Raw genomic sequence first — 16,507 nt, forward strand, 5'->3', positions numbered from 1 at the left:
ACTAGAACGCAAGGAGTTCCGGGATGAAATTCAAGCTTTAAAAAGTAGCATCTCAGCCCTTCGGGAGGAACTCGACGAAACCAAAGAGGGAAGACGCCTTGAAGATGGGGAAATTCAGCCATCAATGATTGACGAGCTGAATAGTATACGAGCACAAGTCAAAGAAATAAAGGAGGAAGGAGAAATGAAGACCTCATGGGTGGAGGTTCTCTCCAAAACGCAAAAGAAAATGGACGAGGCTGAAAAATGGATTGAAGTTGTCAAGAAGGGAAAGGGCAAGGAAATTCCGACTACACCCGACATCATCAACAAAACACTAGAAGAGGAACAACGAAGAAGGGTACGCGCTCTACACGTGAGAGTGACCGGCCTAAAAGATTCAGATAAGGTGGACCAAGAGGTGAAGAGCCTCATGTCCATGATGGGGGTGGAGAAGCCCTCGCACACACAAGCTTGGAGAGTGGGCAAGAAGAGTGAAGGTAATGGGGAGAGTTCAAAAGGACGGGCTCTCATTTTGCGCTTTCCCTCCATGGAAGAAAAGAAAGACTTTTTAAAGAAGAGGCCAACCCTCAAGAAAACAGGTATCTTTTTAGGAGATGATCTTACGCTCTCATAGCTTGCGCATATGAGAGAGGTCATGCCAGAGATTATAGCAGCAAGGGAGAAGGGGAAGTTAGCTTTCTACAGAAATGGACGAGTAGTGATTACAGAGCACCGCTCTACATGACGGTGCGAGACCTATGGGACCACTCTCAGGATGGCAGTCTGGAACTGTAATGGTTCGTATAGACTTGATGTGGGGGCCTTTGAGGATAGCTTCAGAGACAGAGACATTGTTTTCTACTCAGAGACTCATCAGGCTCCAGGACAGTTGATGCCGCACATATCAGGATACAGATGGGAGACAGCTTGTAGGACATGCACCAGAACTGCGCATGGGACTAGAGGATCAGGAGGTGTAGCAGTTCTTTTCAAAGAGGAGCTCCAACCACTATTGCACATAGTTCGGAGAGATGATCAAGCCAGATACTTGTGGGTGAGGCTGAGGGCAGAGACGGGACGTTTCTTGTACATCGCCATATGCTATTTTCCTCCTAGCACTTCAGTATATGCTTCACCCAGAGGACAGTCTCCTTACTCTGTACTTGATGGTGATATCTGGGAGTTCTCCAGAGATGGAGACATCATACTCCTGGGGGATTTCAATGCCCGTACAGGCAGCTCACAGACAGTTTTCTATGACACATCAGAGGAGATGCTTAGAGAGCTAGAGCCAGAGGAGTTGGGACTTGAGAGATGCTCACACGACAGAGAGCATACAGAGTATGGGAGATACCTGAGAGAGATGACGACTACTCACAGTTTAGCCATACTGAATGGCTTAACGACTTTCCCATTGTCTACAGGTTTTACTTGTTTTCCACATAGACATGGGTCCAGCACTGTAGACTATGTTCTGACACATCCGAGCTTTATCTCTCACATTCAGGATTTCACAGTGGGGCCCAGGCCAGTTGGGATAGCAGTAGATCATGCACTTTTAACATTATCAGTCTCCTTTGAGTACAATACATCTCAGGCCTCACGGGGTGGTGGACATACACGCTATACTTTTACACCAGAGACTGACTCAGTCTATGTAGAGGAGATACGTAGGCTTTTATGCACATCAGAGCCAGTATACACAGTGGAGGAGATCACATCTATGCTGACAGTGACATTACATGGGGCAGCAACAGAGGCATATCCACACACTCAGCCTGGGCAGAGACGTCGCTCTGGGCACATGCCTCAGAACAACTGGTATGATGAGGAATGTCGACAGAGGAGAGCTCAGATACAGCGGGACCTTACATTGGTTGTGATCACCTATAGACAGTCTTGCATTGCTACACGACGACTAGTGCGGCGGAAGAAGCGAGCTTTCTTGGTCCAGATGGAGCAAGATTTATATCAGCTCTTCCTTAGTAGAGATTCAGGAGAGGCTTGGCGTCTATTCCATGAGAAGTCTCCCCCACCAGTGATTACTTCTACAGAGATATGGGGGTAGTATGCAACATCTTTATACACTGTACCTGGACAACCACCATTACCAGACCCACCACAGCCATGTCCGGCTACGAGCACCTTCTTTACCACTGAGATGGTACAGGAGGCCATTGACAGGATGAAGACCAGACGGGCACAGGATCATGAGGGTTTGGTAGCAGAGCACATTATACATACTGGGGATTTGTTGGCAGAGATGCTTGCACGGCTATTCAACCGTGTCATGTGTGAGGGTCTCCCTGAGTCTTGGAGATTATCTACTATTGTACCTATCTTCAAGACAGGTGACCCCACAGTGCCGGGGAATTACCGTACTATCATGGTAGGACACACATTGGCACGGTTATATGCATCCATCCTCGAGCATAGGCTGAGCAGTTGGGCAGAGATTATGGGCATACGAGCACCTGGGCAGGCTGGTTTCAGAAGGGGTTTCTCTACACTAGATCATGTCTTTACACTCAGAGCTATCATTGAGGAGGGTCGAGCACATGGTAGACGGATATACTGCAGCTTTGTGGATTTTCGCAAAGCCTTTGACACAGTGTCGAGGGCCAGATTGATGCACCGGCTTATGGAATTGGGGGTACCCACAGAGCTGATGTGGGGGATCATGGCATTGTACAGTTCAGTGATGGGTCATGTACGCACATCAGAGGGGATATCCGACATAGTTCACTCCACCATCGGAGTGAAACAGGGATGCCCACTGTCCTCTACTTTATTTGGTATGTATGTTGATGGGGTCTCTGATTATATTGACAGAGGAGGAGATAGAGGTGCTCAGCTTGCAGGGACATGGATCCCTCTTTTATTGTATGCTGACGATATCGTGTTGATATCAGAATCTCCAGAGGGTATGCAGAGACATTTGGACGCATTGCATAGTTTTGCAGAGGATAGTGGATTGTCTGTCAACCTTGGTAAAACCAAGGTCATGGTATTTAATACCACGCCACAGTGGGTTAGGAGATCAGCACCTACTTTCACATATGGACAGGACAGTATGGAGTACACTGATGCATACACATATCTTGGGGTGGTCTTTAGTGGACCGAGGTTCACACTGAAAGTGGCAGCAGACACTAGATTGACTCGTGCCTATGCAGCCCTAGGTGGTTTAGAGAGGATTTGTTCGCAAGTTCAGTTCCAGGAACCTCGAACAAAGCTCTGGCTTTTCGATACTTTGGTCGCTTCAGTTATGCACTACGCGGTTCAGGTTTGGGGACCGTCTATTGACAGTGCTGGATGGACTAATATGGAGAGACCCCTGATATCTATGATTTCTAGGCTGATTAGAGCCAAGGCCTCAGTCCCACATGACATCATACGAGCGGAGCTGGCTGCCCCACCTATGGAGGTTGAGGCACTCACCTGATCAGTATCATTTGTACACAGCTTATGGGACACCACCAGGGACAGGTATGCCAGGCTTGCTCTCGAGTCATCCAGACAACTGGCATTACAGGGAGATACATCATGTTGGTATGCACAGATGAGCTCATGGTTTTAGAGGCATGGTTTCAGCATGGACAGGCTGCCCCCTTTCCAGTATTCTCTTGATGCACCATCCTTGGCTCTTACACGGATGGAGACTACTAGACTCATTCGGCAGGATCTTATCCAGCTTGATAGCAAGAGGACATGGATAGAACCATCACGGGAGTTGGGTACGAAGAGGGTTTTCTATAGAGAACATCTTCTTCAACTCATGATAGACGGATTTGTCACACGGCCCAGTTACATGGACACACATCTATCTCATAGGTTACGATGTGCTATTGGCCAGATTCGCACATCTTCACACCAGCTTGGGATTGAGACAGGTAGATTCAGAGGCATACCAGCAGACAGTAGGATATGTCAGTTATGCCATGCAGAGCCAGAGACAGAGTTTCACTACATATGTCGCTGCACAGTCTACTATGAGATACGGGGACGCTTTCATTGTCTATTCAGAGATGGTTTTGACTCGTTAGACAGAGTCATGAGATATCAGGATCAAAGATGTCTCGGATTATTCCTACTTGAGATTCAGAGACATAGAGACGCTCTATTGAATGGGCAAAGACAGAGACAGTCCCAGAGACGCATCTCAGATTTCTTCAGTCTGAGTACCACAGAGTCAGAGGGGACACCACCACCAGAGAGCTCGGTTCCCACCCATACACACATCAGCGGTACTCTCATTGATCGAGCTACAGAGTTAGGGAGATCAAGACGACCGCGACTGAGGAGGGGAGCCACGTAGCACCGGCGGAGATTGCGGCAGAGGATCCACAGGATTCTAGCACGACACCCAGAATGTCGATCGGGATAGGCTTCATGCTACTGCTATATTGTATCATGGTGACACTTATCCCCACTTTGTACCTTTATGGTGATACCATTGCTCAGCCTACCAGCAACCCATAGGAGTCGGTAGCACTCCTATCAGTTCTTTGTTTGTAGTTTTCTTGTTTGTACCCAGACTTGGTACTAGACTCATCATTGTAATCAATTGGTCTCATAGGTCATTTTGGCCTCTTGTAGACGTTAATATATCATTTCATTTCATTTCATTCATTTCATTTCTCTCTCTCTCTCTCTCTCTCTCTCTCTCTCTCTCTCTCTCTCTCTCTCTCTCTCTCTCTCTCTATTGCAGCCGTTTTTTGACCTAGTAGACATTAGTTCACTCTTTTGATCATAACTTCTTCATCTCTGAACTCCGATTTGGGTGATCTATAGCCTCAATCGAAGAGCACGGCGCCCTCTACGCATTAATGTAGAGACAAAATTGCAGAGTTATGGATGACGTTTCTGTAGCAGCACTTCTGAAGTGAACAAGTTCAGGAAAGTTGACTCTCGTCTCTTATTTTACATACAATGTCTTCTGGCACTCGCAAGGGTTCTTCTTCTTCAACAAGGTCCACAACCATTGTAAAAAATGATCCAAAATCTCCAGAGTATGGAGATAGCAACACAATTACTCAACCAACTACATCGGAAACCATGATCATGGCATACTTGGTATTGTTGCTGTTACCATATACATGTGGTAGTGATGTGTGTGAACACTCTAGGACCGCCGGGGCATTTTTTCCCTTTTAAAGGGAGTTTTTTCCCCTGAGCATTGTATATACGCCCATCACTCTAGGGCTATCTATCTTTCCATTGCACACTAAGTAATACACTCTCTATTGTGTGCCTTGAGCTTCCTTCGTCTTCTCCAAGCTCTGTGTGTTTCTCTGCAACCCTAATTCCAACAATTGGTATCAGAGCAGGTTGCGTCCTCCGGGGCTTAGTAGCTAGTTGCTCCAACACATGCCTGCTCACTTTCTCCGATTCTTGCTCACTTTCTCCGATTTCAGTGAGCTTTGGCAAGCGTTCATTTTTAGCATATCTGGCTTGTCTAGACAGCTGGCCGCTCTATTTTGGGATATTTGTCCTCATTTACATACTTGGGGCACTGTATGACCCGGCTCAACCTCAATTTCCTCTCTCTCTCTCTCTCTCTCTCTCTCTCTCTCTCTCTCTCTCTCTCTCTCTCTCTCTCAGTATATGAGTTTGCCCTTTACTCAAGGGGGAAACGACGCTGTTGTGGCTCCCTTGTGAGCTTTGCCTTCATAGAAGCTTTTCGGGGGGGGGGGGGGGGGGGAAGCCCTCTCGGGCTGAATGCGTACCACAGGCACCCTGCCACGTCATCATCCGCTTCGCGCTCCGCTGCCGACTGGCCTCGCCAAAACCCCTGAGGAGCGCCACCTGCGCTCACCAGCATGGCCAAGGGAGCCAAGCTCCCCCTCTTCCTCTCCACTTGATACCCCCAATAGGGACGCGCTCCAGCACATAAAGCCTCCGTCATCTTCTTTTCCAACGCATGTGGGATTTCCCCCATGCCACGTGGCGGCACCATAGGAATCCTCCTTCAAAACCCTCCTACAATGCCACGAAAACTTCCCAAAAACTTTTTTCCTCCAGGACTATAAGCAATCACTATTCTGTGCTCAAAGTTCCGATCCCTGAACTCTAAAATGCCACCAAAGCTCCATTTCCTTTCAATCCTCGTAGATCCTGCCGCCTTTTGACTTTACCTGGCCCGTCGACCGAGGCAGTCAAAATACCAAAAAACCATCTGGCACCGCACTGTCGGCAACTGCCACCAACCTCGACTTTCAGTATCTTACCAAACTGAACTCTGATTGAAGTGCCATCAACTCCAGCTAACTCCACGTGACGCACACTATCTTTGAGAACTCTGGCGGACCCAAGAAAATGCCAAATGGCACGCCAATCAATGCTGTCAATTTGGCCCATAATTGGCCCTGGACAAATCTTTGACTAGCCATATCTTGCCTGTTCGGGCTCAGATTGATAATCCGGAAAGACCGGCATGCTCAACACCTCAAGCACTTCAGCCATACAATTTAGGGTCTCCCTTGCCAAACTTGGACTTTACACCTGTTTCACCACCCATGTCCGCACCTGCTAGTGGCCCTCTGCTATGGTCGATACACACTGGCTGCACCACCTTGTTGAGGCTTTGAGATTGTAGCTAATTGTATTATCCTTGGTCCAGAATGTGCTCATTGATGATCACGTGCACCTTTGTGAGGTGGCGAGCTTGCACAACTTCCAAGGCTTGATCTTGTAGATGACTGTCACCTGGAGGCAGTCGACCTCGGTGGCATAACTCTCTTCCCGGCCAGCAAAGAGAGAGTTGACTGGGAACTCTGAGCAATCGGTCGAGGGTGCTTCATCAGAGTCTTCATGTGAAGGTGTGGGAGAGTTGTTTATAAATTATCTATGTCTAGCGTTGTGGGGCAAACATCAACAGCGAGGGTGAGTGTGAGGGTGCACAACTCTTAGCAGAGGGAGGGAGGGAGAAAAAGGGCCAGTGGGCTGCACGTGCTGGGAGAAAGGGGGCAAGTGTGTGTGGGGGGGGTGGGGGTGATGGCGGGAGCCAGAAGCAGCAGTGAGTGTCAGGCTATGTGACTAGCAGAACCATTAGAGCCTTGAGATTGTGAGGACTTATATAGCAGACGCCCTTTCCGATAATTTGACAGGTGCAAAGACTAGTTGCAATGAGAGCTGTTCGCTCCTTATAGTGTATTATGCCAGTTCTCTTTGGAATAGGCCTCAAGATGATTGGGTCTAGCAATTGACACTTTCATAGTCATTTCTGCTGTAGACAAGCAGCATGGAACTTGGAAGGTCATGGAACTGCTCTTTGGGACTTTCTATTGGAGTGCTGCTTTTTGCTCATTGGTGTGTGTGCATGTCATTATTCTGGTTGTCTGCAATGCCACTGGCACTCTCCAAAATCTTTTTTGTGATTTTTCCTCAGGCACATAGGTTATGGAATGCGGTTTGCCTTTTTGATGGGCAGAGCAGGGATTTATGCAAGTTTTATCACTTGAGGTGCAGTGAGTTGGCTTCTGTAAATGCTGGTTCCACATTCTACTTGTGAGGAGAATGCGTGTCTGGTTCTCATTCTTCCCTCCGCACACCACAATGAAAGCATCAATCTGAAGAAACACATTGGCATACATCTAATGGGGCTTGTTTGGCCGCTAGTTTCTGAAATCAAACAACCAAAGGATCAGCACTTTTTGACAATTGGCAGAAGTTCTACTTGGTGTGTTTTGAGGGCTTGCTGCATGTATGTATTAAGTAAAGAGACTTGCTTCCCTGTTGGTACATATTTTGACGATCTGTTCTGGGCTCGTCCTGCCTTTGTGCAGCCTCATGGATGTGTATGCTGGCTCTGGTAGGGCAGCTCAGCAGTGACTGATTCTTGTCCTGTATAGTGGGGGCTGACATCTATATTTCAGCATCACAACGACAGGGCCTTCAGAGTGGCATTATTCATCTCCGCCTTAAAAGCCACCGTAATGTGGGGCTCCTTTTGTGTTGTGTATCTCAGCTTTCTACTATCACCTAGTGTAGTGAGACTGATGGGTGAGATTCTCATGCATACAGCCTGGGAGTCAAGTTGAACAGGGGAAGGGTGACAATGTTTGTGCTTGCACTTGGACGGTTGCTGGTTTTGCCTTTCTTCAGGACTTTGTAACGAAACTTCAACATTGAAGATAATATTATCCTTTGCTGCAGAGCCTTCACATTTGGATGGAAGAGCTACAAGCTTATGTCCACCAATCAATGTATGATCCCTCCTCTTTAATAAGCTTTTTTTTCCCTCCTTTATTTTTTGGTTTTGGTGGGAGGCGTGGGGTGTTTGTGTGTGCGCGCGCGCGTATTCACAGTATCATGTGCATGGAGGTGTGCATTTGGTGCTTGAGGTAGCAGAGACTTTTTTTTTCTTTCTTCCTTGGTTACAGCTTTGTGTTGCATTTAAAATAAACTCTGCGCGGGATTCAAGTAAGAATTGGGTGTGATACTTTGGACAAGCTGTTCAGAGGCTTTATAGGACAACACTTCTCAGACTTCTATTAGCAGGACAAGGAACCCACGTTTTGTCTTTGTCTAGCTCTTTACTTTTGGTTCTATGGACTGCTCACCTCTTTTTGATGTGACTTTGGAGGGTGTGATGGTAATAAGCTGGATTAAAACTGGGAGTTAAGAAGTTCTCCAACAGCCTTTATACCAGTCTTGTAAAGAAGTACCTTTTGATATCTCTAAATGATACCTAAATGTCTCTGATTAGAATTGAGCAGAGGAAAGTGAGGGGTTATAGGACACCTCCTATCAGACCTATCTCTAGCAGAACAAGGGAGCTTTGTATACCAACTTTGTTTCTGTGTAGCTCTTTTTTTTGCTCTGTGAGCTGCTAATTCCCTTTTTCTGGCTATGGAGATATGATGGTAAGTGGTTGGATGAAAAGTGGGAGCTACAATTGTCCCCCACTGCCCTTTACCACTCTAGTAAACAAGTGCCTTTCGATGTCTTTCTATCTTGAGAAAAAGTACTCAATGTCTCTGTTAAAGGTCGCCATAACTGAGTAGAGCAAAGTGAGGTGCCCAATGCTGAAGAGTGGTTGGTTTCTGAACTTTATTGGCAAGTATATTACTCCATTCTTTGTGAAGCTCACTTAGAATAGGGGGCAGGGATGCCTTTGGATAGGAATCACCCTACGTGTTCTAGTTTGTAAGGATATGGAAATGGAAATAATTGGCCAACTTTTAGTCCTATTAGCAATTGATTTCTAAACGCACTGGTTATAGATACAAAATTAGGAGTCATAATATTCCAAGAGGCACACAGTACTGTAAGACTCAAGTCTAAAGCTAAAGAAAAGCCCGTTGGCGATCAGGCACATGAAGTCCTTACATCACGTGAACGCAGCACATCACTTCATGGCCGTCATGTCATCTCCCCATGGTGGAGAGATTTGGTTTCTCAATCATGCAAAAGCAAGTATGCTTAGCAAGAAGCTAGTAGTTTTTGTGCTGGTTCTGAAATTGTTTGTTTGTTTTATAATGCAAAGGGACAAACTTACCCTGAAATTGTGTTTGTTTTGCAGGGTCCGGAGGGTGTAAGACTGCAGAGATCTGATCAACGTTTCGCTGCACCTGGAGAACCAAGTTGTGTTGTTTGTGGTCGGTTCGGTGAATACATCTGTGACAAGGTTAGGGAAATGATTTTGAAAGAGCCGTCTTGTGGGTCGGTTGAAATTGATAAAGAGTTTGTGTGCAAACGCTTACAGACCGAGGAGGATGTCTGCAGCATTGAATGCAAAGATGAACTGTTGCAGGCAGATGCTTTTATGTGTGCTCAGGTGATTTCTTCTTCTTGTGGTCATGGTGTGGTCAGTGCTACCTTCCTGCTTTTTGAAAACCAATGTCTACTGTTGCGAGTCTTGCCTCTAAGATTGGTGTTTACTTTGGCTGCAAGGGCTATAGAACTCAAATTGTTGACTTTATTTGAATAGAGAAGCTCAGACAAATAATGAAGCTAAACAGTTCGTTATAGCATGCACGGTGCAAACTTTAAATGGTATGCAGGCAGTAGACGTTCTCACAGTCTAGACATACATGTATGTTATCAGTGAAGAAGTGCTTTAGTAGATGAGAAAAATTAATATGTTATGTTCAATTTAGAAAATAAATATCGCTCAAATCCAATGGCAGGAATGCAATTCTCAATAAAGTGCTCTCTCCTGTCCTCACCCTAATAGATCGATTAAAAAGTCCAGTTGTCTGAGTGAACAACAGAATGGAGAAGGGAAGACAATGGGACTAAGGATGGAAGAGGTAGAGAGACAGGGATGGACAACCAAAACAAATGCAGATAGTACCAAAAATGATTAAACAGGTTCACGAACAGGTGGGCAGCTCTGAAAGTCACCCCCATATTATCGAAAATGAGAGAGATTACATGCTTATATTGACTGTTGGGATCGATTGAAAGTTTGACATGAGGATAGATGACATTTCCTATGATTCAAGACAATCTTGGAGCTGATTTCGGGCCGACCCATCAAGAGGAGCTGATTTTAGGACCATACGACGACGAAGGTAAATGACCATACAAGGTAAATGGAGTATAGCCCTGAAGGCTTATCCCAACAATCCTCCTTTTGAGCTTAGGGGTAAGGTATGACACCGATGACGATGTTAGATATTCTAACCAAAGCAATTATAGTTCTGCTCTGGAACAAAGGGTCATACAAGACAAGCTTCCTTTCAAACAGCGAGTAGGGAACAACACATACATGATACACTTTCCAATGATAGGGCCTTCCTCTAACTCAAAGGCCCTAGCAGGCAAACTCAGAGACTGGTCTTCAAAACAAGAGTGTAGAGACTGGTCTTCAAAACAAGAGTGAAGGTACAATGGAGTGCTCCAACAAAAGAGTGCTCACAAAACACAATCATGTCGATCTCTCATGGCGAGAAGATACTCCTTCAACATGGTTGAAAGTGGGATTTTCATTGGTTTTTGAGTTGGTACTATTCTTCAAATCTGAAAGTTGGTTTTTTATTGCTCTATATTGGCTTTCCATAGCTTTATTTCCAAGACAAGCTTGATGTAGGGCACTTGAACTGTCAAAACCAGATTAGAGCTTGTAATTGTTTGTTGAAATCTTCAGTGACCTTAAGATTCTACCCAAGTCTCAGGCTAACAAAGCTTGACTCGTGTACCCAAAGGCTCCTCGAAATGGCTTTAAAATTTTAAATAGATGACAGATTTGATGGATCTATCGACCCAAAAGGGTTCTGATGACGAGCTTCAATCTGGAAGGGCCAAGCTCCTAAAATCAGTCAATAGTGAGCTTTAAACAGTGGCTAGGGGCAACTTAGCAGCCAGAAGAATGGATGCTAGTTATGACTGTTTAAGGAGGTGATTACAGGACCTGTTGGCTGCTGTTGGAAAAGGCAGGAGAGATGTTCCTTTTCTTAGGCTTATGAGCTCACTCTCTCCATGGAGGTCAGTGTAAGCACAGCAAGTCGAGGTGCAGTAGATTGGCAGTCTTGAGAGCTTTTAGCCTACAGTGTAGGCAAGTGGACTGAAAGGTTCAAATTGAATTTCTCATTAACCTAATAGCTCGATTACAAGGATACCGTAATGACTGAGGGTCAGGAATTGACGAATCAGACATGGTCAAACCGTAATTGGATCTGCACCATCTATGTGACGGCTCTGAGGCATGCATCATGAAAAGGAAACAGCTATATTGCATAAGTGAAAATGGGAGGGATTACATCCTTGTATAGGCTTTTGGCTTGATTGAAGGGTGGACAGCAGGGTAGCTGACTTTTCCCATGATTAAAGGAATGGGCTACAATTTGAAGCTGATTTGCGGTCGATTCATCAAGATAGGAACTGATTTTACGACCATGACGTGACCAAGGTAAATGGATAATAGCCCTAAGGTTTGTGCTAACGTTGACAAGGGAAGCGAGACGTGAGATACGTCTATAGCTTAACCTCCTTGCCGTGTGGAAAACACTCTCAAAACACATAACCTCAGCCAAACACACAAGGTGGTCTCCTTTTTACCAACTCAAGCCTCTCCTTTTGGGATTTTTTTTTTTCCCAAGAAAAAGATCCTTGCATTAGTTAAAAAACCTGCCCAATGGGCTACAAACTGCCCCTATTAGAGAGGGCTACATCAAAATACATCAAAAGGTTGGGAGACTCTCCCAATGAAAAAACAAGATATGTACAATGATGGCTAAATCGAGATACGGGAGGCGGAAATAACCACACTGGTGGGTGGTACTGCCGTCTAGGTGCCCCATGAGCTATGGTGAAGAAGGGCCCTGGTTGCCAAAGTCGCAAGAAGGCCTCTTGGCGCTCCGGCATGCGGTTGGAGCTGGCCTTAAGCCTCTCAAACTGTCCCCTAAGTGTATAGATCAACTCAGCCAGATGTCACACACAGTCTTTACTATTGGGATGGGTTGAGCCTTGAAAACGTGGAAACATCTAGCTCTCCAGATGAATTAAAGTGTCAGGCTGCAGATGAGCTCCCAACAGAGCTCTCTATCTTTGCTCACTCTTGGGGTACAAGCTCTGTGGCAGGCTGGAGTCACCCTCTTGAATCACAATCATCCTGCTAACCGAAGCCATTTCGAAACAAAGTGCTGGGCCCATGAGGGTGGACTAAGCTGGAGCAGGTGTACTGGCTAGTGTCGAAAATACAGGCATTAGTTGAAGAAATCCTAAGCCAAACCTGCTGTGCCATGGGGCAGTCCCACAGATAGTAGTGTTGTGTCTCAACTGTATGGCCATAGGCGATACATTCCGCATGCACTAACCAACTCCCAACTGTAGTAGCTCGATGGGCAACTAGCCACTGGAACATAGCGACTCTCCTCAGCTGTCTTTTGTCCCAGAGGCATCCCGAAAAATCTGCCAAGAACTTAGTCATGAGACCCTCCTATTCTTGACTAAGAACCGCCATTCACTTTACGTTTCTCTTTCCTTTCGTGGTGAGCTAGTGTCTGTTCGAGAATGAGTAACTTCTTGGTCTCTTTCCCTTCAAGTTGCTTCTCGGGCTCCCTGTCGACTGGCACCTGACCCTTGAAATTTTTCAACATACTCACATGAAAAGCATTGTGAATCTTCCAAGTTTTTGGCAACTTCACTTTGAAGGATACATCATTTATCTTCTCTTGAATCTTTTCGTTTCCTTAGGCGTGCCTTCTCAATCGTAAGAGCACCCAATCATCTTTCTTCAGCTGCAAGTTGCGTTGGATCTTGTCGGCTGCCCTTTTATGCCGTGCTTGAAACTTCTCAAGAGCCTTGTGCACCTTGGCAAAAATAGTATCCAAAAATCTTATCCTGGGTCTAGGGAATTGGCTGATCTACCAGCTGATTTCCTTTTCCCTTTCTTTCCTTGTGCCTTGGGACCTGTGGATAGCATCTTTCGCGTCGCCTGTCCATCGGCACGTTAGTCTCAATCATCAGAACCCTTAGATGCATTATCATCTGATCCTCTTTTCTCTGGAATCCTTTGATGAACTTGCCAATCATTCTTTTCAATTTAGCGGACTCTTGCCTTGTTGAGGTGGATACTATCTTGTCCGTAAGATAAGTCAATGAGCCGACACGTGTGTTTCTTAGCATGTTGCATAAGTCTCTAAATAGAGGTAGAATTCTGGTTCAGACAATAGCCTCGAATCTCTTTTGGCAAAACCACAACAAAACCGCTCAACCTGGTCTTTCAAAGTAATTTTCCGAAACGAAGACACTAGCAAATACGTATCCCAAAACCTCTGGCAGTAGTCATCCAATGTATCGTTCTCAGTCCTTTTCAAGTGATGCCAAGCCGTGATGACATCTGTTGCATATTCATCTGATATCCAAGCTGACGTGAAAATTGTCTTGAATTTTAATCATGTCGCAGGTGCTTCTCTGCGTAACAACAGAGTAGACCACCATGTCGATATAATTCCTTTCAAGTAAAATGCGGCCTTTCGCACCCTGGAATGTTTTGAGAACCATCCCAGAGAAGGTGACATCAAAGTGTTGTACAAACTCAAGGGCTCGATGGGTGTCGTGGTAATCTAAAAACGTCTCAAATTTGACAGCCTAACTTCCTTCCTTGAACTCCTTGGTTTTCTTGTTGATCTGGCCACTGGCAAAAGAGGACAAACTCTGCTTCTCTAAATGGCTAGATGGCCTTTCATGCCTTCTAGACTTTTTTTTGTTTTCCAAAAAAATTTACTTCAAAATAATCTTGTCTCTGGTGCTTAGAAACTGAACTACCTTCTTTGCACCCTTGAATACTTCAAATGGCGCCTTGTCCGTGGGTTGTTGAAGCAAACTCCACCAAGGGCAAATACTTTTCCCATTAAGTCTTCTGATTCGAAATATAAGACTTCAACAAATCCAATTCCATTGAATTGACTATCTCAAATTACCCAATCTTTCTGCGGGTGGAACAAGGACGATGGCACAGCCAAAGTGTGTCGACCATAGAAGATGGCATGGACAAATATGTGCAGGCTAGCAGAAGCATGGCAAAAGGCTCGAGCAGCTAGGAAGATCATGGGCTGACAGGTAGCAGCGGAGATGTATGACTGATGCGGTTTATAGGCCAAGAAGGGCTCCATAAGGGGCTAATTTGGAGAGCAGATGTAAGGTGCAGCGGAAGTGAATGTTGAACTTTGCTCAAGATGAGTGCTCTGAACTGTGTTTGAGAAGGATCTTCTCTTCACCCGACCTCTTCTCTTTTCTGCGGGCGCACCCCTTAGCGGCCTTGCGCTCACACCAAGGTTGCTTTTTCCCACCTCACATTGATTGGCCGGCCGCTAAGTGCACGGTCTGCTCTCAATGAGTGATAGGAGGCACAAGGGGAGGCTGGACAAGCCCTTCTTTCTTAGGTTTCCTGTCACTCTTCAAAAACACTTAGAAATCGACACGCCCAAGAGAACTTGGGTTACGTGCGACCGCAACAAGTAAAAAAAAAACCATGTGGTTCTTTCCTTGAGTGATACAGAACACTGCCAAAGCTCTGATACCAATGTAAGGTGCAACGGAAGTGAATGTTGAACTTTGCTCAAGATGAGTGCTCCAAACTGTGCTCAAGGGTTCCTTTTACTTATGGAAGGGAGAGCCTTCCGTTCCTTTAGTGAGAGAGTGCAATGGAAACAAACAAAGTGGTGCACATTGTGAATGAAGGTGCTGAGACTGAGAGATAGAGAGAGAAGAATACGACACCAGAATGTTGTCAAACCCTCCTCCACAGGCCCTGAGACTGAGAGATAGAGAGAGAAGAATACGACACCAGAATGTTGTCAAACCCTCCTCCACAGGCCCCACTCTCTATGGCGAGAGCGGTCTACTATTGATTGCACAAATCTCTACAATGCTTGGACTTGCCGATGATGTCGACGACGATGATGAGGACGACGACGAGACGGGCTGAAATTGTGAAAATGCTAATGACCGAAATTTGCAAATCTTTATCTGCTGAATTCTGACTCTATGTCGGTGACGATATCGATGACGACCGTACGGCGACGACGCGCCGAAAACGCAGATGCTGAAATCTGCGTTTTCCGGGTTGAAACTGCAAACTTCGATGGATCTGACTGTGCAGTGAGGATTTGCTGCGGGAAGGTGAGATCTGCGAGGTTCGGGGGTTCTTCTGCGGAAACTGACTGCTGAAAACTGAAAACGCTGAGTCTAGGGCTGATTCTGTCGCGAAGATGCTGGGGCTTTTGTTGTGCCTTGCTGTGGACCTGTTGATCTACAATGCCAAAACGCCAGGGCTGAATTTGGATGCAAAAATGCCAAGGCTGAATTTGGATCTCCTTGCAGAAAACGCTAGGTCAACTGCTTCGGGGGGGTTCTTGCTGAGAAGGTGCTTGTTGAACCGAAGCTCCTGGTGCCTCTTCTGCCAGAAAGTGCTAGCGCTAGGTTTGCTTATAAACATGATTAGTGAATTTGCCCTATCTAGTTTCCAACAAAAGTCACTTAAAAATAATAAGTGAAAATTGGCTAAAATAGGGAAAATAGGTCTATGCAATGTAAAAATGCTCCTGATGGGTTCTGATGGTAATCTGATGATCATGCTGTGTGCAACCAGAGGATATGCATCTACTCTAAGTGTCTGGACATGCACGGTCTGCGAACAGACTCACAAAAGTGCCAGATCACTTCCTATTCTAGATTGACTTTACTGAACAGAACCGTGGTCATGCTGTAGCTTGTCCACGGACACATAGGGTTGGATGTGTTACGTGACAGTAGATGAAGGAGATGCGAGATGCAGTCTTTGGGTCCAAGAATACAGAGCTTGAAGTGCTGAAGAAGCAGGTCCAGACGGCTCATCAAACATAGCTACGGAGCCCAAGTTATTGGAGTTTGAAGGTACGGTGTGTAGCAGATTCTTGCCGGACAGGGCAGCTGAGGACAGGTGGCCCAAGTGGATGTCAGAGTATGGGTCTGTAGTGCTCAATTTATGGAGCTTACCCGTCTTTTCAGATTACAGATCAGAGCCACGGATTGCAATTTATGGCCAGTTGAAGTTTTGCTGGGGGCTAGGTTGGTGCCCACCCGACCACATGGG

General features: G+C 45.9%; 1 protein-coding gene and 1 long non-coding RNA gene across 5 annotated transcripts in view; both read left to right on the forward strand.

Moving 5' to 3' along the window:
- Window positions 1-16,507, forward strand: part of LOC147455475 (uncharacterized) — a 114,814-nt gene that overhangs the window by 58,427 nt on the left and 39,880 nt on the right. For 3 of the 4 annotated variants that reach the window (XM_086515266.1, XM_086515268.1, XM_086515269.1), the window contains 3 exons: window positions 8,140-8,189; window positions 9,509-9,613; window positions 9,692-9,763. In XM_086515266.1, the coding sequence (XP_086371392.1) occupies window positions 8,140-8,189; window positions 9,509-9,613; window positions 9,692-9,763 (227 nt within the window). The remainder of the gene's footprint in view (window positions 1-8,139; window positions 8,190-9,508; window positions 9,614-9,691; window positions 9,764-16,507) is intronic. The other variant, XM_086515270.1, reaches the window with a different exon arrangement.
- Window positions 7,453-8,142, forward strand: LOC147455476 (uncharacterized). Its single transcript, XR_015188375.1, has 3 exons — window positions 7,453-7,663; window positions 7,770-7,921; window positions 8,008-8,142. It is a non-coding gene; the product is annotated as an uncharacterized LOC147455476 (long non-coding RNA).

Source organism: Adiantum capillus-veneris, chromosome 6, assembly GCF_014529385.1.
Source record: "Adiantum capillus-veneris isolate H3 chromosome 6, ASM1452938v2, whole genome shotgun sequence".
Taxonomy (NCBI): Eukaryota; Viridiplantae; Streptophyta; class Polypodiopsida; order Polypodiales; family Pteridaceae; genus Adiantum; species Adiantum capillus-veneris.